Below are 26,970 nucleotides of genomic sequence, written 5' to 3' on the forward strand. Positions count from 1 at the left end.
TCAGAAGGCCACCTGTGTCTTTTATTGATTGTTAAAAACACGTCTAAAAACACAGGAAATAAGCTCGTATAAGAACTTGATTCTTTTTGATGGGTTTGGTACTAGGGGTTGGAGCGTGAGTGGGTGGGTGGCTTCAAAGAACAAAGCGTCTCTCAGAGTGTGGTGACCTGCACACCTCAAGAAGCCTCAGCTATAATGACAAGCCACAGCCTCTAAGAGGTGCAGGAGTGGGTGGGGCCTGGAAGGAGGGAGACAGGCATCCTTAAGCCATGGCCTAGATAGGGATGTAGGCTCCACACAATCAAATACCAAGACTTAAGATCCAGCAGTGCGGTGGTGGTGCACTCCTTTAATCCCAGCACTCGGGAGGCAGAGGCAGGTGGATCTCTGTGAGTTCAAGACCAGCCTGGTCTACAGAGTGAGTTCCAAAGCCACAGAGAAACTCTGTTTTGAAAAACTAAACCAAACCAAACAAAAAGTCTTAAGATCCCTCAGAGCCACATTTACCAAGGGAACACAGGGAGAAAATGGGGAAATGAGTCAATTCTCACAGGCCCAGTGGTCCACATTAAGGAAACTTCCTCCACAGACATGCAAGGGCTAGACCTTCCAAGTCTCAGGCCAGAAATTTGGAATATCAGACACCAGGAGCATCTGGAGCAGCAGGAACATCTGGAGCAGCAGGAACATCTGGAGCAGCAGGAACATCTGGAGCAGCAGGGCATTTAGAGCACTGGGGACATCTGGAGCAGCAGGGACATCTGGAACATCAGGGCACTTGGAGCATTGGTAACATCAGGAACATCTGGAGCAGCAGGAACATCCGGAACATCAGGGCATTTGGAACATCGTGAACATCTGGAGTATTGGGAGCATCAAGCTGTTCTGTCCTCTGTTGTAGCTCTCACATAGCTGAGGTGGCTTCCTCCAGGATTTGGGAAGTGCTGTGTTACAGTCCAACCATTCTAGATTATTCTTTTTTTTTTTTTTTTTTTGGTTTTTCGAGACAGGGTTTCTCTGTATTGTTTTTGAGGCTGTCCTGGAACTCACTCTGTAGACCAGGCTGGCTTCGAACTCACAGAGATCTGCCTCCCTCTGCCTCCCGAGTGCTGGGATTAAAGGCATGCGCCACCAATGCCCGGCTCCATTCTAGATTATTCTAAAACGAGCTGTGTAAGCCCTTTTCAGCTTGCCAAGAAGGCGTGGTTGTTTTAGAATGCTGGTTTTCAGTGCTTGCTGGGATCTCAACATCATCGTAGTCATTTTCGGAGCTCGAGATGGAAAAGATCTTCTTGTTTCTAACTTTCCTCACTGATGAGTACCAAGCCAGTGGTTGGTTTGGAGCTTCCTGTGGGGCTAAAGCACAGGAAAAGGTTGTTACATGCAAGGCTACTCTGTGTTGATGTATTTTTGACTGAGTGGCTCAACATTAGCTTTGAGCCCATTTCAGATCTTCCCACTTCCTGGAAGGCTAGTTCCCCATTTCAGAGGTGAAAACCAGTCACAGGCATGACACACGTCTCAGGATCGCCCAAGTGCCTGAATGACAAATGCTGGGCAGACTTCTTGGCTCCCACATCTCTGCTTTAAAGCCTCATATCAAGGGAACTATGATGAAACACTTAGGAAACAGACCACAGCCAGTTACTAGGTGATCACAGCTGTGTCCACAGATCCCAGACCACGAGGGTCTGGAGGACTTGGTGCATCCCTCCCCATACCCTAGGTTGCTCCCCAGGACTGTTTGCCATAGCTCACATGCAAATCTGCATGCTAAGAAGGAAGGAAATGGGGTGTGTATGTGTGTGGGGGTTGTTTTCAAAGATAGAATCACTGCAGAATGGGTCTATAGCAGGAACAAGAGTGGTTACTGCTGTTCATCTGTGACTTGAGAACGATTCTCCTGAGGTTCGTGTGTGTTGGAGACTTGGTCACCAGTGTGGTGACATTAAAAGGTGTGTGTGTGGGGACTCAACCGTTTACAGTTCTTACTGATTTGCAGAGGACCTGGGTTTAGTTCCCAGAAGCCATATCAGGTGGCTCACATCCACCTCTAACTCCAGCCCCAGGGGATTCAATGTCCTCTTCTGGACTCTGGACACATGTGCACTTATGGCACACATGCGGGCAGACACTCAATCACATATGAACACAAAACTAAAATTTAAAAAGGTGGCAGGACCATCAAGAGTTGGAACCTAGTTAGAATCGGTATAAATCCCTCCTCTGCTCCCTACCCTGTCCTATCATGTGATTTCTTGCTGTCACATGGGCTCCTGCTATGATGCCATGCTTGCCATGTGATGTAGCTTTCCAGTGCCAGGCTGTTCGGACACTCAGTCACCAAAGCTAAAAACTAAATAAGCCTCATTTTAAAAATGCTACCCAGTCTCAAGTATTTTGTTGTGGTAACAGAAAATGGACTAATACACTGATGGATAACTTAGCTACACCTATAACGAGAACCAGATATGCCTCCACAATAATTGTATCTTCCTCCAAGGAAATTGAAAAACCATTGCCATTCCATTTCCTGTAAAATGAGTTCATGTTTAGACTCCATCAGTCAGTTTTGTGATCATGGGTAAATCACTTAACTTCCCTGGGCATTAGTATTGTCAACTGCCTAAGGAACATTGATAGCCATCAGTTTCACAGAGATATGAAGGTTTACATGAGGTCATGTCTAAGAGGGAGCCAGTCAAGAGAACCAGGGAACATTCAGGAATGGTGGGGTTCACCTGTAATCATAACACTTGGGACATGAAGACAGAAGGTTTAAGGAGTTCAAGTTAATCCTTGCCTGCTAAGGGAGTTTAAGGCCAACCTGGGCTACATGAGACCCTGCATCATAAAACAAAACAAAACACAAAAAGGGACTGAGGAGTTCAGTCTGCAAAGTACTTGCCTTGCAGGCATGAGGATCCAAGTTTGATTCTCAGAACCCCTGTCTGTCTGTCTGTCTGTCTATCTATCTATCTATCTATCTATCTATCTATCTATCTATCTATCTATCTATCACCTATTCATCTATCTAGAGTCTTCTTATCCATCTATCATATATCTATCACTATATCTATCAATCTGTAATCTATCTCTCCATCTATCTATCTATCTATCTATCTATCTATCTCTCTATCTCTCCATCTATCTATCTATCTATCATCTATCTATCTCTCTATCTCTCTATCTCTCTCTCTATCTATCTCTCCATCTATCTATCTCTCTATCTCTCTATCTCTCTATCTCTCTATCTCTCCATCTATCCATCTCTCCATCTCTCTATCTATCTATCTATCATCTATCTATCTCTCTATCTCTCTATCTCTCTATCTATCTATCTCTCTATCTATCTATCTATCGTCATGTGTGGTTGTCATGGCGGTGCACATCTGTAATCCCAGCAGAGGGCAGATCCCTAAGACTCACTGGCCAGCCTGCCTCATCTGCTTGGTGACTTCCAGCCAATGAAAGATTGTTTTTGTTTTTGTTTTTTTCTTTTGTGTGTGTGTGTGTGTGTGTGTGTGTGTGTGTGTGTGTGTGTTTCTCTGTGTAGCCCTGGCTGGCCCAGAACTCTCTCTGTAGACCAGGCTGGCCTCGAACTCACAGAGATCTGCCTGCCTCTGCCTCCCGAGTGCTGGGATTAAAGGCGTGCACCACCAATGCCCAGCCAAAAGATTGTTTTCTAAAAGATGTGGATGGTGCTCTAGGAACGACAGATGAGGGTTGTCCACTGGATTTCATGTGCATATGTCATTCATTCTCAAGCACATGTACACACATGAACACACACACACACTAAGGTTGAAAAAAAAGCCACAATCCACAAGATGGGAGGAGCCCTCCCCAGCTATCAAAGTAGCTAGGACCTTGATCGCGGTCTCCCCGCCTCCACAACTTGTTGAAGCTGCCCAGTCTGTAGCATCTTGTTAGTAAGCTAAAGAAGACACCTCCATACATTCATTATCCTACCCAGAATGAAACTGTTATCCGTAAAATGTACTTACCAGGGTCTCCTGGAAAAGGCGAGCCTCTGGGGGGCAGAGCAGGTAAGTGCCCTGAAAAGGAATTATGAATATTCCTAGAGAGAGAGGAAGAGCAAGAGGGAGCCAGTCACTAGTTGGTTGGAATCAAGCCTACTGCCAGCTGCTTTGTAAGATATTAAGGTGAGTGAGTGGGTTGAAGATTCAAATCTAGATTCCTACAGATTAGAAGCATTTCCTTCCCTTTCTAGATTCTGCATTCCATGTCTGTCATCCCAAAGAAATCATTTCCCATAGCTCAGTGAATGAGCATGGATAGTCCTTAGGGCACAGGGTCCATCCTCCTGTGTGACTGTAGTGCATCAGGTATATTTCAGTTTGCAAGGCAGATATACTTCCTGCTCATGTTAGGTATCAACACTGTGTCCAGCAGTGATGCTGCAAAGTTACCACATATGTGTCCAGAATGTTCCAGGTGGGCTTGTTCACAACAGCCTTGCTGTTACACATGCTAAATGGCCCCCAAAAGTACAGTGTGGCATTATTGGAAAGTGATGAAAGATTTAAGAGTTGGGGCCTAGTGGGAAGTTTTCAAGTGACTGGAAGCACGTGTTCAAAGGTGGGCCCCAAGACCCTTCTGCCTCTCTTCACCCTCTTGTCCTGGGCTGTGAGACGAACAGTTCTATCCCGTGGTGCACTCACTCCCACCACGACGCACGTCCTCACTACAGGCCCAAGGCAACACGGCCAACCAACCATAGCCTAGAAGCTGGAGAGCTATGAGCAAGAGAAACCACGGCTCTTTATAGGCTGATTGTCACAGGCATGTGTTTCAGTAACAGAAATTTACATATAAGTCACCACCACACTACCCAAGCGCCCACTCACAGCAGACGGGACAGATCGACCATAGCCTGCTCCTACAGTGGAATGTTCTACAGCAAGCAGAATGAACAATCTACAACGACACTCAATGAATCTGACAAAAATAGTATTGACCTGGGGTTATAGCTCAGTAGTGGAACCTGGCATGTTATATGTGAGACCCTGGGGTTGAAGTGAACCCCTAGTACTGGAAAAAAAAAACACGAGAAAAGATGTGAAATATTGTGTTCTATTCTGTTCACACAAAGCACAAAACAAAGCACCTTGCTGATCCCTTCTGGCTAGTAGGCATTTGGGGGTGCCATGCTGCAGGCCTTAGAAAAGAAGTAGCTATGGTGTTAGTGCCATTCACTCTTGATCTGGGCACTGTTACCTGTGTCTGCTCAGTTCATGGGAAGTGGTTGAGCTGTGTGTTTCCTGGAAACATTTTTCTGTAGTAATACCACACTTCTGTGGGAAGTTTTCAGTGTAGTACCAGCAAGGCACTGGCTGTCTGGCTGTGTGATACATGATTGACTTACTCATAAATAGATCAGACTGGGCAAGGAGAAGCTGTATTTGTTGGTCTATTTGAACCCCAATAAAATCCATTTGAGGAAAGTGTAGATTGTGTGTGTGTGTGTGTGTGTGTGTGTGTGTGACTGATAATCACTGTGTTTATGCACCTGAGTCTTTGGAACTTTGGCCACTTCTGATGGGTATGCTCTGTTTGTCTGGGCCCTTGACTCCTGGAGGGGCTGGAGACTGCATAGTTTACCAAGGCTCAGCTGATCTACCCAGGTCTGTGATGAGCTACATGGGTCTGTGATGAGCTGTGTGGGTCTGTGATGAACTATAGGCATCTGTGATGAACTATATGGATCTGTGATGAACTATGTGGATCTGTGATGAACTATATGCATCTGTGATGAACTACATGGGTCTGTAATGAGCTGTGTGGGTCTGTGATGAACTGCCGGGTCTGTGATGAGCTGTGTGAGTCTGTGATGAACTATATGCATCTGTGATGAACTACATGGGTCTGTGATGAGCTGTGTGGGTCTGTGATGAACTATAGGCATCTGTGATGAACTATAGGCATCTGTGATGAACTATATGGATCTGTGATGAACTATATGCATCTGTGATGAACTACATGGGTCTGTGATGAACTGCTGGGTCTGTGATGAGCTGTGTGGGTCTGTGATGAACTGCCGGGTCTGTGATGAGCTGTGTGAGTCTGTGATGAACTATATGGATCTGTGATGAACTATATGGATCTGTGATGAACTATATGCATCTGTGATGAACTACATGGGCCTGTAATGAGCTGTGTGCGTCTGTGATGAACTATATGCATCTGTGATGAACTACATGGGCCTGTGATGAGCTGTGTGAGTCTGTGATGAACTATATGGATCTGTGATGAACTATATGCATCTGTGATGAACTATATGCATCTGTGATGAACTACATGGGCCTGTAATGAGCTGTGTGGGTCTGTGATGCTTCACATTTGTTGACACACATATTTTCATACACAGTCGCTGGGATCTGTCCTTGAATTAACAGGGAAGGACAGCTGGAGGCTTGTGTCTGGTTCCTCCAAGATACCACCCTGTGTGCCTTCTTTGTTCTACTGATTTTATCTATTTTTGGCTGTATTAAACTATAGTGTGCTAGGCATGGTGATGCACAGCTTTGATCCCAGCATGCAGGAGACCGAGGAAAATGGATCTCTGTGAGCTTGAGGCCAGCCTGGTCTACATAGTGAGCTCCAGGCTAGCCAGAGATACATAGTAGAATCCTGCCTCAAACAAACAAAAGACTGTGTGAATGAGATAACTTCTAGGTCCCATGAGTGCCTCTCACAAACAGCAATAAAAGAGCCCAAACACATCACAAAAAGCAGAAGTAAGGCTGGTGCTCGGGCTGAAGGATCCAGGTTTGTTCCCAGCCCCAACGTGGTGACTGTCTGTAACTCCAGTTTCTGGGGACCCAGATGTCACCCTTCTGGGGCATCAGGCACATGCATGGTGTATAGACATATATGTAGGCAAAACACTCATACACATAAAATGAAGATAAATCTTTAAAAGGTGAAGCCAATGTTGTGCTTTTATACAACTTTTTCAGAGACTCACACTTGTAATCTGCCTAAAGCGAGGAAGTATTACAGAGTCTGGAACACAAAGCCTAAGCAGCACGCTCGGTCAGAATGGACACGTTCAGGGAGTCTCCATAACAGTGACAGAGGTGCTCTGCGCTCACCATGCCCCGGGCCTCCCACAGATGGAGAATTCATCTCCCCAGCTCCACAGGAAAGGGGGCATTGCAGACATATCAGAGCAAGAGTGGAAAGGCCCAGTGAACAGATGGTTCTCAGAGGTGAACAGCAGGAGTCTGCCCGCACTTACTCATACATCTCTTCATCTCTTCCATCGTGTTTCGAGGGCTTGGCAATCGCCCATTTCTTGTCTAAGGGGGAGAGCCATATTCGTTAGTGACAGTTGTGACTTCCGAATTTTGAAGTCCTTGGAAAACAAGCAGATCCAGGACATTTGGAAGGGAAGTGCCAAGAGCTAACTGACTTAGCATCTTGCAAGTGATGGAGCTGGCCTTTGGACCCTGGCCATGAAGCCACAGAGCCAGGGCGTCAACCCATGGCTGTCAGTAGTAATGTGGGCTGTTTCTGCATTGCTTCATGCCATGGCTGGTACCTGGCAGGTTGTGTGAATATGCAGAAATGATTGGGATGAAATGAAATAAGAAATGGGAGGAATAGTTTACGTTGTGATGTGTTGGGTGTGTGTGATGGCTATTCTTGGTAGTCAACTTGACTACATCTGGAACTAACTAAAACACTCCAAATGGCAGGGCACACCTGTGAGGGGTTTTTGCTTAATGAAATCATTTGAGGTGGGAAGATCCACTTCTAATTCCGATCTTTGATGTGGGAAGACCCACCTCTAATCCGGGTCACACCTTCTGCTGGCAGCCTGTATAAAGGACGTGGAAGAAGGAAGCTTTGCCCTTTGATGCTTGTTCTTGCTCTCACTGACAAGTCCATTCCTTCCCTGACATTAGAGCCTACTCCTTCAGGGTTCCAGCACATTCTGAACACCAGCTGAGACATCCAAACTTGTGGACTGAACAACTACTGGGTTCTTGGACCTTCTGTTCATAGTCAGACATTGTACTAGCTGAACTGCAGACGCCTGAAGGACAGTGCCCTGGTCACTTAGGGAGGCTCACCAGGGCACCCTGTATACCATCCCTGGGCATGCTCCTAGCTTAGGCCACATTTTATTTTTCTTTTAAAGGGCTAGGATCTCAAGGGACTATACCACTGATTGGGGGTTTATGTTTCTGGAGATAAACAACAATCTGGAAAACCCACTTATAGATAATCTAAAGTTGGTGTTAATCTCTAAGTAGTCACTCTTTATGAGGAGAGAACAGGTCTTGAAGAGAGAAGGCAGTCGTGGTGCGAAAACACATTCATCATGGATTAGATTTGTGTTTTAATGCATGCAGGAGACAGTTGACTTTCTACAGACTCCTGTTTGTTCCCATCTGAGCCCCACAGAAAAGATGATATCAGCACCAGGCAGAAACAGGGCTCCAGTCCCGGTGCCTGGAGACAGACTCTGCCTCTGCTATTACCCAAATCCTCTGCCAAGGTCTTCGGAGATAAATCTCCTCCCCTTCACCATGTCTATGAGAAACGGAGGCCCAGCGACAGAGTTTAGTGGCATGGCTAGAAAACACACCCAAAGTACGTGATGCTCCGTCTAAGCTCAGCCCGCACACGTCCAGGCGGATCTGGAGCTGCACTGAGCTGACACCACCTGCCCCGCCCCCACCTACACCCACCTGCACAGGTAATTTGGCCGTCATTACCTTGTCTAAACTGTCTCCTGTAGACACAGTACAGGATGAGACCCAGGACCAAGGAGACAACGACGATGGCCACAGCTAAGATGATCCAGAAATTGTCCCTCCACCAACTCATTGCTGTGGAAGCCTAAAAAGAATAGAGACAAGGCATGAGAGGAAAGCCTGCAGGGTGGGGCCGTCATCTACCACGCTTCCTGACACATCTGCTGAGGAACCAGAGAGTCAACCATTATAGACAATGCTTGAGCAGGTCACAGGCAAGTCACTCAACGTCTTCTGAGTCTGTGCCCCATCTCTAACATGGGACTGATGCTGCCAATGACTTCATGGAAGTTTGGGAGGTTTAACTTTATGTCACATACCTACTAGGCACTCCAGAAATAGAGGACATATGGTGAAGCAGAGGGAAGATGTACCACTGAGAGCCATCCCCAGCTTCAGTTCCTCATATCACAAAGACAAGATCCACGTTTTATTAGTGTGGAGAGAGAATTTTGTTGTTTGTCTTGAGGATGGGCTTAGGAAAAATAGCTCCATAGGTGCTACGATTTGAATACAGTTTGCTCCACTAGAACCCATGCTGAGGTTTGGTCACCATGACACACAGTATTGAAAAGTGGTGAGATTTTTTTTCTAATAAAAATTATTTGATATGTATGAGTGTTTTGACTGCATGTCTCTCTGTGCACCACATGTGGCCCTGGTGCCCGCAGAGCCAGAAGACAGTGTCTGATCCCCTGGAATCAGAGTTTTGGACAGTTGTGAGCTGCTGTGTGGGTGCTGGGAATCAAACCCTGAACCTCTGGAAGAGTGGCTGGTGTTTTTAGCAGCTGAACCACTTCTCCAACCCCCAGGTGGTGGGATTTCTTTGTTTCTTCATTTTGATTTTTGGTTTTGTGGAGACAGGGTTTCTCTGTGTAACAGTCCTGGCTGTTCTGGCACTTGCTTTGCAGACCAGGCTGGACTCGAACTCACAGAGATCTACTTGCCCCTGCCCAAGTGCTGGGATTAAAGCTGATGGTGGAATTTTAAAGAGTCATATGGAACTGGGTGTGGTGGTTCACATTTATAACCCCAGCGCTCCAGAGCCTGAGGCCTCAAGTTTAGGAGTAGCCTTGGCTACAAACAAACAGCCCTCCCCTAATAAAAGACATTTGGGTCGTGAAATGCACCCTCTAATGAAACCATTGACATTATTTTATGTGAAGGAGCCTGTACACACCAGTTCCCTTCTAGTCAAGAGTTGAAATAGTAAGAAACCTTCGCCATGTAATCTTGGGACTCCCAGTTTACCTCTAATTTTCCAATTAACCCTGAGCCAAAATAAATCTCTCTCTCTTTTTTTCAAAAGGAGTTATCCACTCTGTTGTATAATACAACAAACAAGACCACGAGTCCCTTTGAGCATGGTGTGGTACAAACTGTAGACGCAGTCAGCTGAGTTAATGCACATGGAAAAATATCAGGAATTTGGGGGTCCAAAGACTGACTAGAGAAGAGTCCAAAGACCTGGGGTAAAACCAAACATGACTGGTCAAACAGACAGACAAATAAGAAGCAGTAAAGTGCCTCCTCATGATGATCTGCTGTACTCGGAGATCAGTGCCTCATCCAGTCATCATCAGAGAGGTTTCCTCCGGCAGCAGATGGGAACCCATGTGGAGAGCCACCGCCAGACATTATGCAGAGAGAGAGAGAGTCTAAATTGGAGGTCTCCATTAAACCCTTCCCCTCAGAGTTCAGGGAATCCTGTGGAAGAGGAAGCAGAAAGTGTGTAAGAATCAGAGAGGATGAAGACACCAGGATAACACAGCTCCCTGGATCAACTAAGCAAGGCACATATGAGCTCACAGAGGCTAAAGCAGCAATCACAGGGCCTACGTGGGCCTTCAGCACATCCTCCATGCGTGTATTCTAGCTACTAGCTTAGTGTTTTTATGGGAGAAAGGGAGTGGGCCCAGAGTAGAGGTGGGGAGGAACCTGGAGGAGCAGAGCGAGGGGAAACCATAATCAGGATATATGGTCTGAGAAGAGACTGACAAGAGTCTTAGAAAGGATTACCAGCAGAGGGCGGAGTCAAGAATAAAGCCAGTCATACCCCAGTTAGAAAGTCCCATAGTGGAAAATGATCACGGCGTTTATAAGGGAGTTATGTGTTAGTCCCAAGCACCACCCTGAAGCCGCTGTGAGCAAGAATTCCTGGAAAGAATCTGTGTTTGTACAGGCTGACATGTCAATGGTGTGGAGAGGCTGGGAGTTTGTATGCAGCTCCAGAGCCTAGTGACGGTTTGTCTTGGCCTATGCCTACCCCCTAAAGAGCCATTCTTTACCCACTTCTGTGTGGCAATTAACATGCTGTAACTAACAGATAAGGCTGAACTAACATTCTAAGCAGCAGACTGTATTAACTGAATAAAAGCCCCGTTTTCCACCAATCAAAGGCTAAAAATGCTATCGGCTAGTATCTGAGGCCTCTAGCTAAGATTTTTTTTTTTTTTTTGCTGTTGCAACCTATTTCTCTGAGTTTTTGTTTGTTTGCTTGTTTTTTGTTTTGAGACTAAGTTTCTCTGTGTAATCCTGGCTGTCCCTAAACTCACTCTGCAGACCAGGCTGGCCTAGAACTCAGAGATTTGGCTGCCTCTGCTTCCTAGGTGCTGGGATTAAAGGCATATGCCACAATGCTTGGCCATCTATACGATGTTTTTAACTCACTGGTATATATTTTTTTAATGTTTTGATTTGAGACTAGAGAGATGGTCTGGAGGTTAACAGTACTTGTTGCTTTTCCAGAGGACCTGAGTTCAATTCCCAGGACCAACATCAAGTAGCTCACAACCATCTCTGGGGGAATCTTTCACCTCTGGCCTCTGCACACACACACACACACACACACACATAATTTAAAATGATAAAAATAGGTGCTGGAGATGGTTCAGTGGTTAAGAACACTGGCTGCTTTTCCTAAGGATCCTGGTTTCATTCCTAGAAACCTCACTGAGGATTACAACCATGTGTAACTCCAGTTCCAGGGCATCTGATGCCCTCTTCTGGCCTCTGAGAACACTGCACACACTTAGTGCACAGACACACATGCAGGCAAAACACTCATAAGGTAAAAATAAGTAAATATTTTTAAAATGATAAAAATAAACATTATACCGAGTCTTGATTTATGACTTTGTTTGTGCTGTTACTTAATGAAACTATGTGCACATTGGAACATGGAATTGTAGGTAACCTAAAATTATTCTTCCTAGGCCATGGTCATTCATATTTAGCTCTAGAATAAACAAACTCAACTCCCTGGAGGTGAGAGCTGTTTTTGCATTGACACTGTATTGTAAACACACGGTAAAATGCACGATCCCCCAAACTTTGCACGAGCAGAGCCTGAGGGTAAGAATGACATATGCACAGTGGCTTCCCAAGCCAGGCAGGACATGAACAGCAGATGCCTGACTTCACGTGAGAGTAGGGTAATTCAGGAGCTGATGGAGAGAGATCAGGCTCTTCATCTATGGACTGGGCACTTTGAAAACTGGAGACTAAGGTAGGGGTCCTTGGACATGTCCTGGAATCTTGGTTATATGACAGTCAACTTCCCATGCCATTGTGTAGGCAGTGGAGACTCATTATTGCATATTCTCATTTCAGATTGATGCTTTTTAGTAATAGTAGTAACATTTAAAAGTGTTGAGGCAAGTAGCAGAGAAACAAGGCAGAATTAGGCGGCAGGAAAGCAAGCTGGCCTGTCTCCCGCCACCCAAAAACGTAATAGGTGGTGGGGAAATCTATTGTGTACAGCTAGCACTCTTTGAGACAATTTATTCTGTAATTTTTGATTCAATGAAGCTTTTGTGATTTGTCCACATCGATGCACTGAGGATCTACTCTCAGGCTTTGAAGTGTCTACTCCCTGTGACAAGATTCACACTTAGGTACACAGTGTAGAGGTTTTGCTGTAGATAACTTGCCCATTGTGTGCAAAAGAGAACATCAGAAAAGAACTAAAGGAAAATGAAAATGGAAACTGGAAATTCTCTTGACACACGCCTGTGAAGTTTGCATCTACAAGGCCCATGGAGGTTAAAAAACAAACAACAAAACCCAACAGAACCCTGGACTTACAAAGGGACACATATCAGAAGGCTGTTTCTTCACTCTCTTGACAAACAGGGATAATGCTCTTTCTTTAGCCTTGGGGAACCAAATAGACAAAAAGACCTGTGGGTGGGTGAGTGGATAGACAGACAGACAGAATTTCTTCCTTTCCTTTTGTCCCCCCTCTTTTTCAAATGCTTGTCTCTTGGTTCTTTGTCTATCTGTATTCTATATTTTTCTTTCTCTTTGTGTTTTTTTCCCTTTCTTATTTTCTCCAAAAAGCACACATTATCTGCACCTTAAGGTAGCAGAAGTTGGCACCAGGACACAAGGGTTAAAAACTGTTGTGCTGAGCCGGGCGGTGGTGGTGCACGCCTTTAATCCCAGCACTCGGGAGGCAGAGGCAGGCAGATCTCTGTGAGTTCGAGGCTGGGCTAGACCAACAGCCTTGAAAACAATACAGAGAAACCCTGTCTCGTAAAAAAAAAAAACTGTTGTGCTGGAAGACAGGATAAAAGGAGAAAGGAGTTCAGGGGCCATCACTCGAACTGCCAACCCTCTGTGCTACCTGACTTTTGAACTACTTGCATCCATTCTGATAAAACGGGGAAGACAGACTGATAGACAGAAAGGGAGAAAAGCAACCATGAAAAGCTATTAAGTTTCAAAAAAAACTAACTATCTTCACTATATTCTTGGGAAAGATGATAGAGAAGACTGATGTTGCCAGAAAGTGAAACTGTGGACCATTTCGAAGTTGCTCAGGGAGCTAAGGGTTTTGTTTTCCTGGTTTGTCTTAGAAATGAAACTGATCAGATTTGCCATCCATGTTTCTCGTGTGTCCAGGGCCCTGAAAGTCTCCGGAGACACATTCTCATCTCTCGCTTCCTCCTCAGCCCTCACACTTCCCCAGATGGGGAGCAAAGACCAAGGAGAGAGAAGTGACTTTCCCAAGGTCACCCAGAGAGGCCAGAATGCCTTCTCTCTGTGTCACAGGGCCTTCACCCAGTGACAATATGTCTTGAGTCACCATAGAAAGGCCAATTGGAGTTCACATATCCTGCTTGAGAAGGAGAATCACTGGCTGTGATATGGTGGTGTGGCAATTCCCCAGAGTGAATGTTCAGTGCCCACCACGGATAATACTCTGCAGTCACCCTCCTCTCCATGGGCTGTGGAGAGATGGTTTTTCAGTGGAACAGGGTAATTTGTCTTGCTGAGAGAGTCAAGCTGAGAGAGGGAGCCCAAGAGAGTCACATTCCATTTCCAGTTATCTCAGAGCACCAGGCTGGCTCAATGGTGAAGGTGTTTCCAGGCAGGAGAGGTGTTCTGCAGAGATATGTGGGGAGTACATGCAGGAGGAAAGACAGAGGAACCAGATCTTACTCTGGCCACAGCCTGGGGTCAAACGGGTAGATAAGACTCAAGATCCTCTGAACAGATGGGGAACACGGCGAGGGGTGGGGGGAGTGGGAGCTGGGAAGAAGAGAGGGGGGAAGAGGAAGAGAGAGTAGGTCATGGGGGAACAGGAAGGTTGAGTGGGGGTAGAATAGGGGGAAGAGGGAATCACAGGTTAGAAGACAGATCAGGCACCAGTGAGACCTCTAGTGATCTAAAGGGATGACATCAATTGGCAAGCTAAGCAATAGTGGAGAGACCACTTCGAATGCCCATTCCTGATAATGAACTTGATGTCTATAACCATCCAGGAGCCTTCATCCAGTGACTGATGGAAGCAGAGGCAAACACCCACAGTTAAACACTGAACTGAACCCAAGGAACCCAGTGACAGAGAGAGAGGAGCGATGAGCAAATTGGCAAAGAATGGGCTGGCAAAACCAGCAGAGACAGCTTATTTGAACAGGGGAGAGCTCTTGGACCCCAGACCGACAGCTGGGAGGCCAGCATGGGACTGATCCGGACCCCCGAATGTGAGTGTCAGTGAGGAAGCCTGGGCAACCTATGGGGCCCTGAGCAGTGGATCAGTGTTTATCCCTGGAATACTAACAGACATCGTGTGTCCATAACACAAAGAGAGATGCTCTCTCAGCCTGGACTCTTAGGGGAGTGCCTGGACCCTACCCTGAGTGAAATGACAGACTCTAGATATCCCCTATGTAGAAGGAATTGGTAATAGGGTGGGAGGCTGCAGGGGGGGTACGGGAGGAGAGGAGGGAGAGGGAACTGGGATGACATGTAAAACAAGCTATTTAAAATAATAATAATAATAATAAAAAGAAATTCAATCTAAAAAAAAAGACTGTAGGCTGTGGGATTGCTGAGCATAGGACAAACAAGTGCCTGACTGAGAGGATGCCCAAGGCTGTGGACACAACTCTCAAAGGACAATAGACTTCTTGAGGGCAGGCTCTTTGAGAGGCTGGGCCAAGAGGATGACTTGAACCCAGGAGCCTGGGACCAGCCTGGGCAGCATAATCTAAAAGATGTTATAGTGGGGCTACAGAGATGGCTCCTTGGTTAAGAGCACTGGCTGCTCTTCCAGAAGACCTGGGTTCTCTTTCTAGCACCCACATGGTTGGCTCCAATTCCAGGGAACCCAGTGCCTTCTGCTGGTCTCTGTAGGCACTGTACATACAACATGCACATATATAGGTGCTGACAAACAGTCATACACACAAAATAAAAACTTAAAAAGTCATCTTTCAGTTTTGAAGGTCAGAAGTTCATGAATATCTCACTTGTAAGTCTAAAACCAAAGGACTGCGGTCCTGAGTTTTGGAGGCTCAATGAGAGAATCCACATTCTTATCTCTTTGGTTTCTAGAAGTCACTTACGATCTGTGGCTCATGACCTTTTCCCTGTCTTCAGAGCCAGCCCTGTTACAAGGCTCTGATCCTTCTGTGTTCATATCTCCCTCTGCTTCTCCTCTGCTGCCTTTCTTCCCTGTGCGTAAGGACTCATGAGATTGCACTGGGCTCATCCTCTGACTCTGGATAACTCCCCATCTCAGCCATCTGGTTAGAAGCCTTATCTTTCATTTACTGTGAACTCTGGCATAGTCTGGTGGACATTTTGAGGAAGGGAAGGGCTCTGACACAGGTGATGCCATGCTCACTAGTCTTTAATTAAATCTGACCCACGGGCTTATATTGCTACATCTTAAAAACTACTTTGTCACCTCTGCGATAGTCCAAGGAGGGGTTTGGGGACCAGTGAGATGGTTCTGCCATTTCTGATCAGAAATCAGTCACCTGGTCACAAAGCAGCGGGGTCTTGCTGCAAGGCAGACTGGGGCTGCCACACGGGAGAAGCAATCTTCGTTATCAAGTCAGGAGGGGTTCTCAAGGCAGGACTTGAGTTTGGGATAAAGCAGGGCCCTTGGAGGCAAAATGAGGCCCAAGAGTAAGCTTATCCCGAGAGAGCAGAGCTGTAGGGCCAATGCTGCCTCAACCCCAACCCAAACCCACAGATGCTTAAGTCACTTATATAAAACAGGGCATGTGTGACTTGAGGGGGTTAGTCTTTGTTTGCCTAAGTCTGTGCACAGACACATGGGCTCACACGGTTGCTCACAACACCTGATATGTCATAAGTGCTGCCGTACAGACAGCGCTACACTGTGCCGTTGAGGGAGTGAGGACAATGGGGAAAAGGGACATACATGTTCAGTGCAGAGGCGCTTGGTGTTTTGGAAACTTTCAGTCCTCTGTTGGTTGCGTCCATAGATGTAGCACCTATGACTGAGGGATGACCACATTTCCGTTTCAAGAAGAAGAAGCAGAACTCAGTTAAGCTAATTGGCAACCTGAGATTCCAGCTCAGACACCGGAGGGTCTGTATGGTTTGCTCCTCTGCCACCTTGACATGAAACCCACAAATTCCTTCTCTTCATAACAGAACCGAAAGCAGAACCATCTCTAAAAGTTTCCAATATTTGCAAGACTTCAGTGTCTCACTGCAGTTTGTTGCTCATAAAAGCAACCTCAGTATGAAGACACTTAGAAGACACATCTGTAGCCAGGTGTGGTGGCACATGCCTTTGATCCTTACACTCGGGAAGCAGAGGCCGGAGAGGCTCTGTGAGGTCAAGACTAGCCTACTAGAGTTCCAGGACAGCCAGGACTACATAGTGAGACCCTGTCCAAAAAACAAACAAAAAAAACAAAAACAAAAAAACAACAACAAGAATAGCGAAACTACCGTATGTACTCTGTACTAACTTTCTGTGAGTTTAATAACTCTACATGCCCCAGCTCATTTAATCCTCAACAGCAGCTCCATATATTTTACAGGTTAGAAAATAGAGGCCCAGGAGAGCTTAACAAGATTGCAGAGCAAATAAGTGAAAAAAAAAAAACCAAAACCAAATCAAAGTTTGTCTGATTCTAGGGCCTTAACTTTTGACTGCTAAGTCTGGGCATCTCAGAAACTTTGGATTGCTTGGGACATGTATTAAGATGCTTCTAACTTCAAGGTCTTGTGCCTACTCCACTTCCAATTCTGACCTGTGGCTCTGGGATGAGAATCTGTATCAACATAGTCAACAGGATGCTGGGAGATGGTGGCACATGCCTTTAATCCCAGCACTCGGGAGGCAGAGGCAGGTGCATCTCTGTGAGTTCGAGACCAGCCTGGTCTATGGAGCGAGTTCCAGGACAGCCTCCAAAGCCACAGAGAACCCTGTCTCGAAAAACCAAACCAAACCCAAACAAAAAAACAAAACAAAAATTAAACAAACAAATAAACATAGTCAACAGGCCATCTAGAAGGTTCTCTGGCCTCAATGAGGAGTCCCACATTTGACTGGTCTGTAGGGTAGAGGCAGCAGGAGCTGGATGGGATGAAGGGCCCTGAAAAGACCCCATGAATCCAGGTACCTCCGGTGTGCTTGTCGTGGTCCCTGGGAAGCTACCACCAATGAGCAAGTTTCCTGTCACTGGTGAGGCTGCATGCTGACTTTTTCTCTACTTCCTCTTCATTTAAACTCGCATGTCTCCACATCGAGGAAGAAAAACTAACTCCCTAGTGTCTCCAGTTTCCTTTCCAGGATGGAGCTCTCTAAGGTCCTTGGAGGACAGTGGTAGACAGCAAGCATTATCCCGCATCAGACAGCCATAGCTGATGTGATGAGGATGCAGAAATGTGGTTCCTAGGGAATGAAGGGGGCCCAGGAAGCCCTCTGTGTCCTCCTTGCTATGTGTCCTCTCCCTAATGCAAAGCAAGTCCTGCTCCAGTGTTTAGAATGCATGCACACTCTTCCTATATCTCTCCAGTCATCCTGCCCTTAGGAAGTCTCAAGAGATTTATAGAATCTGTAAACCAGTAGTTCAGTGGGGGGGGGGCATGGAGTGGGGGATGGAATCCACTCATCAAGATGAAAGAGGAAAAACTTAGGAGGAGGGGTTGCTACAAGGAAGGGGGAAGGTGTCCTCACAAAATAGGAAACCCTGAATTTCAAGAAGGGAACAAAGGGTCTGAGGCCCAGTGTGCTGTTTGTGACGTGACTTCAGCCTGTTATTGACTGTGAAGGTTCTAGAAGGGAGGAGAAAAACGAAACACAGGGATGGAAGAGAGAGGGGATGATTCAGAACCGAGAGGGGGCCAGGCGGTGGTGGCGCACGCCTTTAATTCCAGCACTTGGGAGGCAGAGGCAGGCGGACCTCTGTGAGTTCGAGGCCAGGCTGGACCGACAGCCTCCAAAACAATACAGAGAAACCCTGTCTCGTAAAAAAAAAAAAGAAGAAGAAGAAGTTGCCAACAGAACCGAGAGGAGAGGAACTGTCACCAGCCAGTAGCAGGCTGAGCTTTCAAACTGGGGCAGGGTTCAGGGGAGAAGGGATGCTGAATGGAACCAGAGGAAAGATAGCCCATGTGGACAGGATGTTTGGAGTTCACACCAAAAACCTCTATTTCCTCCAAAGTAGGAAGCAAAGTCAATAACCTGGTCCTGGGTAGACCAGGGCTTTGAGGACAGTGCTCCCAAGTAAGCAGCAAAGTCCTCCATCACTTTCTACTCTGCATCTCTCTGCAGTACTTACTTTTGCATCCTTCCTTTCCTCCTCCCTGAGCCCTCTGAGTGCTCCTCAGCTACAGGAGGAGACACACCTGACCTGCCTATTCTGTGATGGATGGATGAAACACCCACCTGTACAGCAATGGCGCCTTTCCCATGTCTACTGAGTGTTGGTTTGGTCATTGTCTCGCACGCTGGTATGCAAGCACCATGCCAGCAGGGCCCTTGTTCCTCTCTTTACAGCTCTAAATTCTAAACACGAACCACACCTAAATGATTAAGACAATAACCCCCACGGCTGAGGATGTGGCTCCACGGTAGAGTGCGTGCCTCATACGCAAAAGCTCAGAGATCGAGTCCTGGCCCCGTAAATAAAGAGATGACACTTGGGAATAACCTTTATTCAGACCTACAGAACAAAGACATATGCGACCTTGGGGTACACCACAATGAGCACTGCTTCTTATGTTTTTCCTTCTCTCCATCAGCTAACGCAAAGTGAGTCAACTACTACAGGGTTTAGCTTGTAGAAAGCAGAGCTGTCTAGAGAATGATAGGAAGCAGCCATAGGAGATTGCAATGTTATAGTCAGAGAAAAATGAAAAGGGAACCACATGCCCAGGATGAAGAACACCAGCAGTAGCCTTCCTGTCCACGGCCCTCTGCACTTCCTCTCCTCTCCATGTGAAATTCTTTTCACGTATCCAACTTCCCTGGGATGAAGCGTTGCAGACAACAACATTCACCTAGGGCACTAGTCCTTGCATGAAACTGATCTCTTCCCACCAACAGTCCTATCCTGAGCTTTGGCTTTGCGGCAATGAGCCGTCAGATCCATGCTTGGTTATAGTATAACGTTTTGATTGAAGGTCTTCAGTTCCTGTCCTGTGTAGTATTATTCCCAAGCCACCTCTTTAGGACACGTGACCTTAGGTGAGCCTCCTGTCTTCCATCTGCCACCCACCACTGGGGTAGGAGGTAGATTGGGAAGAAGAGGCCACTGTGAGCATCAGGGAAGGGGCACTCTAGCTGCCCCCGGGATGCTCTGCGAGGCCATTGTGAGTATCAGGGAAGGGGCACTCTAGCTGCCCCCGGGATGCTCGGCATTCCTCAAGTTGCCTAAAAACATCTTTAAGGAACCCCAAGGAGCCTGATGCAATTCTGTACAGTTTTAGGGGAAAGGGTTGAGCAAGACCTTCCACGGGGTGAACAAGGTAGGAAATCAAGCAATTGCTATCCCAGCTTCAACCTGCTCTTCTCCAGAAGGCATTTCTGGGGAGCCAGTGACAATACTTAATTTATCAGGAATTCCTGAGACAGGTGGCTCATGGCTTTATCCCAGTACTTGGGAGGCAGAGGCATGGGAATCTCTGTGAGCTCCAGGGCAGCTTAATCAACACAGCAAGTTCTGGGCCAGCCAGAACTACATAATGAGACCCTGTATGAAAGAAAGGAAGGAGGAAGAAGAAGAAGAAGAAGAAGAAGAAGAAGAAGAAGAAGAAGAAGAAGAAGAAGGAGGAGGAGGAGGAGGAGGAGGAGGAGGAGGAGGAGGAGGAGGAGAAGAAGAAGAAAAAGAGAGAGAGAGAGAGGTCAGGGAAGGAGAAAGGGAGAGATGGAGGGAAGGAAGGAAGGAAAAAGGGAAGAAAGACAGCAGAGAAGAAAGAAAGAAAAAGAGAGGGAGGAAGGAAGGAAGGAAGTTTGCTATATAGAAAGTCACACACATTCACAGAAATGTGAAGCACTGAAAGGCCTTGAGCTGAGCACCCAGGGACAGGGTTCTTTCCCTCAACTTGATGAACACTGATGACTTACTGAGCACCTGTTTACTGAGCACTGACTTACTGAGCACCTGTTTACTGAGCACTGACTTACTGAGCACCTGTTTACTGAGCACTGACTTACTGAGCACTTGTTTACTGAGCACTGACTTACTGAGCACCTGTTTACTGAGCACTGACTTACTGAGCACTGGTTTGCTGAGCACTGGCTTGTTGAGTGCTGGCTTACTGAGCACTGACTTGTTGAGTGCTGGCTTACTGAGCACTGACTTACTGAGCACTGGCTTGTTGAGTGCTGGTTTACTGAGCACTGACTTACTGAGCACTGGTTTGCTGAGGACTGACTTACTGAGCACTGGTTTGCTGAGCACTGACTTGTTGAGTGCTGGTTTGCTGAGCACTGACTTGTTGAGTGCTGGCTTACTGAGCACTGGCTTGTTGAGTGCTGGCTTACTGAGCACTGGCTTGTTGAGTGCTGGCTTACTGAGCACTGACTTGTTGAGTGCTGGCTTACTGAGCACTGACTTGTTGAGCACTGGTTTGCTGAGCACTGACTTGTTGAGTGCTGGCTTACTGAGGACTGACTTGTTGAGTGCTGGCTTACTGAGCACTGACTTGTTGAGCACTGGTTTGCTGAGCACTGACTTGTTGAGTGCTGGCTTACTGAGCACTGACTTGTTGAGTGCTGGCTTACTGAGCACTGACTTGTTGAGTGCTGGCTAACTGAGGACTGACTTGTTGAGTGCTGGCTAACTGAGGACTGACTTGTTGAGTGCTGGCTTACTGAGCACTGACTTGTTGAGTGCTGGCTAACTGAGCACTGACTTGTTGAGTGCTGACTTACTGAGCACTGACTTGTTGAGTGCTGGCTTACTGAGCACTGACTTGTTGAGTGCTGGCTAACTGAGGACTGACTTGTTGAGTGCTGGCTTACTGAGCACTGACTTACTGAGTGCTGGCTTACTGAGCACTGACTTGTTGAGTACCGGCTAACTGAGCACTGACTTGTTGAGTACCAGCTAACTGAGCACCAGCTTATTGGGCACCCGTGTCTGTGTCTGGAACAAGACTCTTAATGTCCCCATACAGGTTCTGAAACTTTTCCAACAGATTACGCATGAGAAAGAGCTCTTAGGATCACCAGATACAGGCCCTATCAAGAGTAAACCAAAAACGTTGTATTTGTAATTACAATTACCTTCAGGGAAGGGCAACCATGTTCCTGGGAGGTTACAGAATACCCACCGCCATTAGCTGGGCTGCTGGTGGGAACTGGGGAGTGTTGGGTTCTTTTGGAGTGTAAAGGGGGAATTAAGAGCTGGCGGCCTAGAAGGACAAGTATGAGAAGAGGGACAGGAGGAAGAAAAGACAAGTCCGCGGCTGCCAAAACCCGGAGAAGCCCTGACAGAGGTGCTCAGGTATGCAGTGGCAAAGATGGCCGGACCGCATTCAGTTCACAGATGCACTGTGCACCCCTCTGGAGGTCTCCATATGTGCACCCCTCTGGAGGTCTCCTACGCATTCCTTGAGAAGGTCTCCACATCTACCAATGCTTTCTCGAGCGGCTGTGTTTTGGCGGTGTGTGAACCAGGAAGGGGGCTTCGGTTCACACATGAGAAGTCAGTGCAGTGCAGTGTCACCCACAGAAGTTGTGAGCCCGTGCTGACTAGGAGGAAAGAGGGGCTCCCCACACTTGCTAGCAAGGGCTTGGAAGGCTCTTAAGCAGGGCGTGGGGTGAGGGTTGGAGCTGATTTCAAAGGCTCGGGAAGCTAAGTGCTTCCCAAGCCTGTCAGCATGAGTTCTTGCCTGGTTCCTGTCTGGTTGCCAGCCCGTCACTGAAGGTCAGGGAGTCCGTGTTCCCACCTGGCTACCTTGACAACCTTGCTGACATGCGTACTGGAAGTGGCAACTTATAATGGAGTGTGGACAGGGCAATAAAAAGAGTCCAGTGTCCCTGCTCATTCCCTCGTCTTCCCCTCCTGTGGAAGGCAGGCGAGCTCAGCCCCCAAGCCCGTATTCCCACTCCCCTCAGCCTCCACACCTCGCCTCCTTCCCTGGCCTTCATCTGTCTTCTTGTCCCTCCACTCCACTGCACCATCCCGGGTTCCAGTCATCTATGCAAATGGCCAATTTGCTGTCCCCTCGCCTGTTTGGCCCATTGCTGGCTGCCTCATATGAATATGACCCTTGTTGTCTTTCTGTAGTTCCTTGCCAGTCAAACAGGGTGAAATATGAGCTCCCAAGGTTAGTCCAGCATGGCCAAGATCCAAACCAGTGGGCACTCGCCTGCCACGACAGCCTGGGCACTCCCCCAGGCTCCCTGTGTCCCATTGAGCCTTTGCTCTACAAGGGACCCGCAGTTCTAGAGACCTTGCGCTCTGCCTGGCCTTCTGGCTTGGGGCTCACTCTGTCAGCTTAAAGCTACGATGCTCAGAGTCCTGAACTGACAAACCAGTGGGTCTCCAGGTGGTGACAGCCGTGACTCATATACAGAAACTCCCGAGCTTGCAGACTATCTTGAGTCTGCATTTGCATACCAAGCATTGTGTTTTTTATTTAGATATTATGCAAAAATCAATAAAATGGAAGCGCTTCCTATAGATGCATGATATACTGTTTAGAGTAAAACTGAAATAAAATGGAGAAAATGTCAACTCTCCACACTCAAACTTGGAAATCCTTTTATTCTGATGGCTTGAAGGAGGGACATGGAAACAGATGCAGGGGGTACTGGCACAGAGACTTCCTGCCCTCCAATCCTTCTCCTACTGCCTGATGCTGAGAGAGCCTAGGTACTCCAGATGGGTCTTGAGTATACTATTTTTGGAGCCAATCTTCAGTTCTCCTGTCAGATGGAATACAATGTATAACTTCCATTTTTTGTAAAGAGTCATTCACCAATAACTTCTTAAATTATTAATAGCTACTAAAAGGTGATGTTCTTGAACTACAAAATCAGGCTCCTAGAATTTGCTGAGGACTCCAAATATTATTCCACTAGAAAGCCTAGATGTAGTTGGGCATTGGTGGCGCACGCCTTTAATCCCAGCACTCAGGAAGCAGAGGCAGGTGGATCTCTGTGAGTTCAAGGCCAACCTGGTCTACAGAGTGAGTTCCAGGACAACCTCCAAAACAATACAGAGAAACCCTCTCTCGAAAAAATAAATAAATAAAAGAAAGAAAGAACAAAAGCCTAGACACTGCAACTCCTGGAAGTGCCCCCACCTCCCACTCTGAGAACTGTGTGTTCTTCCAACTAGGGAAAAGGCCGTCACTTGGAAGGAGCAGTCATGACTGGTTAGCTGTTATGATACTTACATTTTGCTGTTTTGTTTGTTTTTGTATGGTGGGCGATGTTTCCTTTGCGAATTTCTGTGAGGTTTTCTCAGTCTGTTTAGTGCTGAGAATTAAACCTAGGTCCTTCTCTTGCACGTACAAGGCAGGCACTGTACCACTGAGCTACACTCCCTAGCCCAAGCTTCTTTAAAATATTATGCAATATTTTACTAAAGTAAATAGGCTGATCAAGTTGCTTGTAAATGAATGTTCTAACATTGTTTTATATACAAAATTATAAAATGACCTTTTTTTAAATGGGGGGTTGAGACAGGGGCTTTCTACATAGCCTTGAATGTCCTGGAATTCACTATGTAGAAGAGTCTGGCCTTGACTTCACAGAGATCCACCTGCTACTGCTTCTCAAGTGCTGAGATTAGAAGCCTGGCTATAAAATGTTTCAATGGGGCCAGGTGGTGGTGGCTCACAACTTTAGTCCCAGCACTTGGGAGGCAGAGGCAGGTGGATCTATATGAGTTCGAGGCCATCCTGGTCTACAAAGTGAGTTCTAAGACAGTCAGGACAGGCTCCAAATCTACAAAGAAACCTTGTCTTGAAAAAGCAAAATAAAAATGTTTTAATAGAAAACCCTGAAGAAAGGGAACACACTATGATCCTCATATCCTTAGTCTGTATTCTGCACTTGCTATCCCACTATATAATGATGACATTGTGGTTAGTGTTCCATTAAAAAGTCAGATCAGAGTGCAAATCCTGTGGAACTAGCGGGGTGAGGGTACTTATGCATTATGTGTGGTTATCTTCTTTGTTAGTTAATTTTTTTGGTAGGCTAGCTGTGATGCCTCCTGTGTCAACACAGTGTTTGGGGCCAATCCTGGACTGGCAGTCGGCTGCACTGTCACGCTGCTATATGCGTACTTGTTAGTGTGACAGCTTACGAAACCAGGGCAGCTGCACTTTAATCTTGATTCTGATTTATTTTCTCATAGGACTCTACTCTATTCATACATGCCCAGTCATCACAGCTTATCGCTTGCCTAGCAACTTTGTCTGCTCACAGTTAGGAAATCTATCCATCTCCTAGGGAAAAAGGAAGACGGGAAAGAAGGGGAGGAAAAGGGGGAGACGCAGGAGAAGGGAGGGAGAAGAGGGGAGGGAGAGAGGGAGGACTGTAACTGTGTACTGACAAACTTCTGGGGAAACCGATCCCCCCACATCCTCAGCTGCATAATAAATAGATTAAAAATGATTTTTCAGGAGCTAGACCGTGGCTCAGTGGTTAAGAGCATTGTCTCTCTTTTAGGAGATTCCCAAGTTCAACTCCCAGCACCATATGGTGTCTTACAACCGTCTGTAACTCCAGTTTCAGGGACCTGACGTCCTCATCTGGCCTCCATGAGCATCAGGCACGTATGTGGGTACACAGACAGACAGGCATGAAAAACATCCATACACAGCAGTAAAATATTTCCTTTTTTTTTTTGAAAAAAGAATCAAGAACTTTTGGACTTCAGTGCTCTTAATATCTGAGCCATCTCTCCAGCCTCCTTTTTCTTTTTGAAGATGGGGACTATCTTTTCTTCTGGGCTCAGCGTTCTCCCTTTCCAGCTTTCTGGCACAGGGCTGTGGCCACTGCATCTGGCAGCCAGGCCCCTTTCAATGCTCCTTCAGACACCTGCACACACAGCCTCCAGTTTATCCTGGAGGAAGGAAGAGGCTTAGAGCAAGTGCATAGGGGGTGGAAAGATGGAGAGATGGCTTGGCATTAAGGCTACATATTGCTCTTCTGGAGGATCTGAATTTGACTCCCAGTATCTATGTTAGGCACCTGGAACTCCATGTCCATTGGATCTGATGCCTTTGGCCTACACACACACACACACACACACACACACACACACACAATTAAAAATAAATCCTTTTGTGGGGGTGGTGAGAGCACACACTTTTAATTCCAGCAAATGGGAGGCAGAGGCAGACAGATCTCTGAGTTAGGGAACAGCCAATGCTACAATGCTACCCAGAGAAACCCTGCTCAAAGAAGCCAAATAAATAAATAAATAAATAAATCTTTTTTAAGCAGTCTCAGTCAGATTAAAGAGAGGTCGGGGAGTACAAGTGTCCAGGCAGTGGAATAGGACACAGGAAAGCTGAATCCAGGCTTCCATCAACATTAATTTTCCAGGCTGGACATGGTGGCACACGCTTTTAATCCCAGTACTCTGGAGGCAGAGGCAGGAGGATCTCTATGAGTTCAAGGTCAGCCTGGTGTACAAAGCAAGTTCTAGTTCCATACAGAACTGTTCCATACAGAACTGTTACACAGAGAAACCCTGTCTTGAAAAAACAAAAACAAACAACAAAAAAATAATTTTTCAGAGGCCAAAAGCAGATGGCTCAATTAAGATCTCGCACTAACCTAACCAACACCTGAGTCCCAAGGCCTGTGAAGGTACCAGACACTGAGTAACAAAGATACCAAGAGCCGTGGTCTTCTAATTCTTTCATCCAAGAGCCCCAAGATGTAGCCTCAGTTTACGAAGTTAGCATTTCGGCAGCCACAGCACAGTGCTGCTAGGGTCCCTTAACAACTGAATACCAATTTTCACCGTCATTACCCAGACAGTGACAACACCTTACACTTTATACACATCATTCCCAAATGCTAACCAGCCTGAAAGGTAAACTCTATCATCCTTGGCACGCCCACACTGGAGAAGAGATGGCTGAGGTCACACAGCAGCAACAGCACAGTGGACTCTTCAAAGCCATTGTCCCTCCAGCTGCATCCGACAATGTACCACAGCCTCAGGCTACAGTCCTGAGAGGTTGCTGGTTTGGCCACGTGTCTAACACCAGCACAGGCAGATGACTAAGGTGCAAAAAACAAGATGTCCGCGCTCAGGAAAGTTGGAGCACTTACCCGGACTGCCGGGGTGTCGATGCGAGCAGCTGGGACGACAGCAGTGGACTGAGGGCTGTACTGAAGCACGGCTGGGTGAGGCCTTGCTCGCCCACATACCCTCACTCACCCTTACAGGCAGCAGGCATCAGCCTGACCACACTTCCTCTT

At 46.8% G+C, this 26,970-nt stretch overlaps 1 protein-coding gene across 1 annotated transcript; it reads right to left on the reverse strand.

The window, feature by feature from the left end:
• LOC101836182 (SLP adaptor and CSK interacting membrane protein) lies at nt 1–26,970 on the reverse strand. Its single transcript, XM_005067463.4, has 5 exons — nt 26,821–26,970; nt 8,751–8,874; nt 7,265–7,325; nt 4,008–4,081; nt 1–1,356 (listed from the first exon to the last, which is right to left on the reverse strand). Exons 2-5 carry the CDS (start codon nt 8,860–8,862, stop codon nt 1,160–1,162), a joined length of 444 nt encoding a protein of 147 aa, XP_005067520.1. The 5' UTR covers nt 8,863–8,874; nt 26,821–26,970; the 3' UTR covers nt 1–1,159.

The sequence above is a fragment of the Mesocricetus auratus genome, unplaced genomic scaffold (genome assembly GCF_017639785.1).
Source record: "Mesocricetus auratus isolate SY011 unplaced genomic scaffold, BCM_Maur_2.0 Super-Scaffold_100007, whole genome shotgun sequence".
Classification (NCBI taxonomy): Eukaryota; Metazoa; Chordata; class Mammalia; order Rodentia; family Cricetidae; genus Mesocricetus; species Mesocricetus auratus.

What these genes read in the sequence shown, in the direction of transcription:
- LOC101836182 (XM_005067463.4), bottom strand. Translation starts at nt 8,862, where the DNA reads ATGAGTTGGTGGAGGGACAATTTCTGGATCATCTTAGCTGTGGCCATC. An exon ending in CAGGAGACAGTTTAGACAAG is followed by an intron (nt 7,326 to 8,750) that starts GTAATGACGGCC and finishes TCTCCCCCTTAG; the next exon opens with ACAAGAAATGGGCGATTGCC. An exon ending in GCCTTTTCCAGGAGACCCTG is followed by an intron (nt 1,357 to 4,007) that starts GTAAGTACATTT and finishes CCTGTGCTTTAG; the next exon opens with CCCCACAGGAAGCTCCAAAC.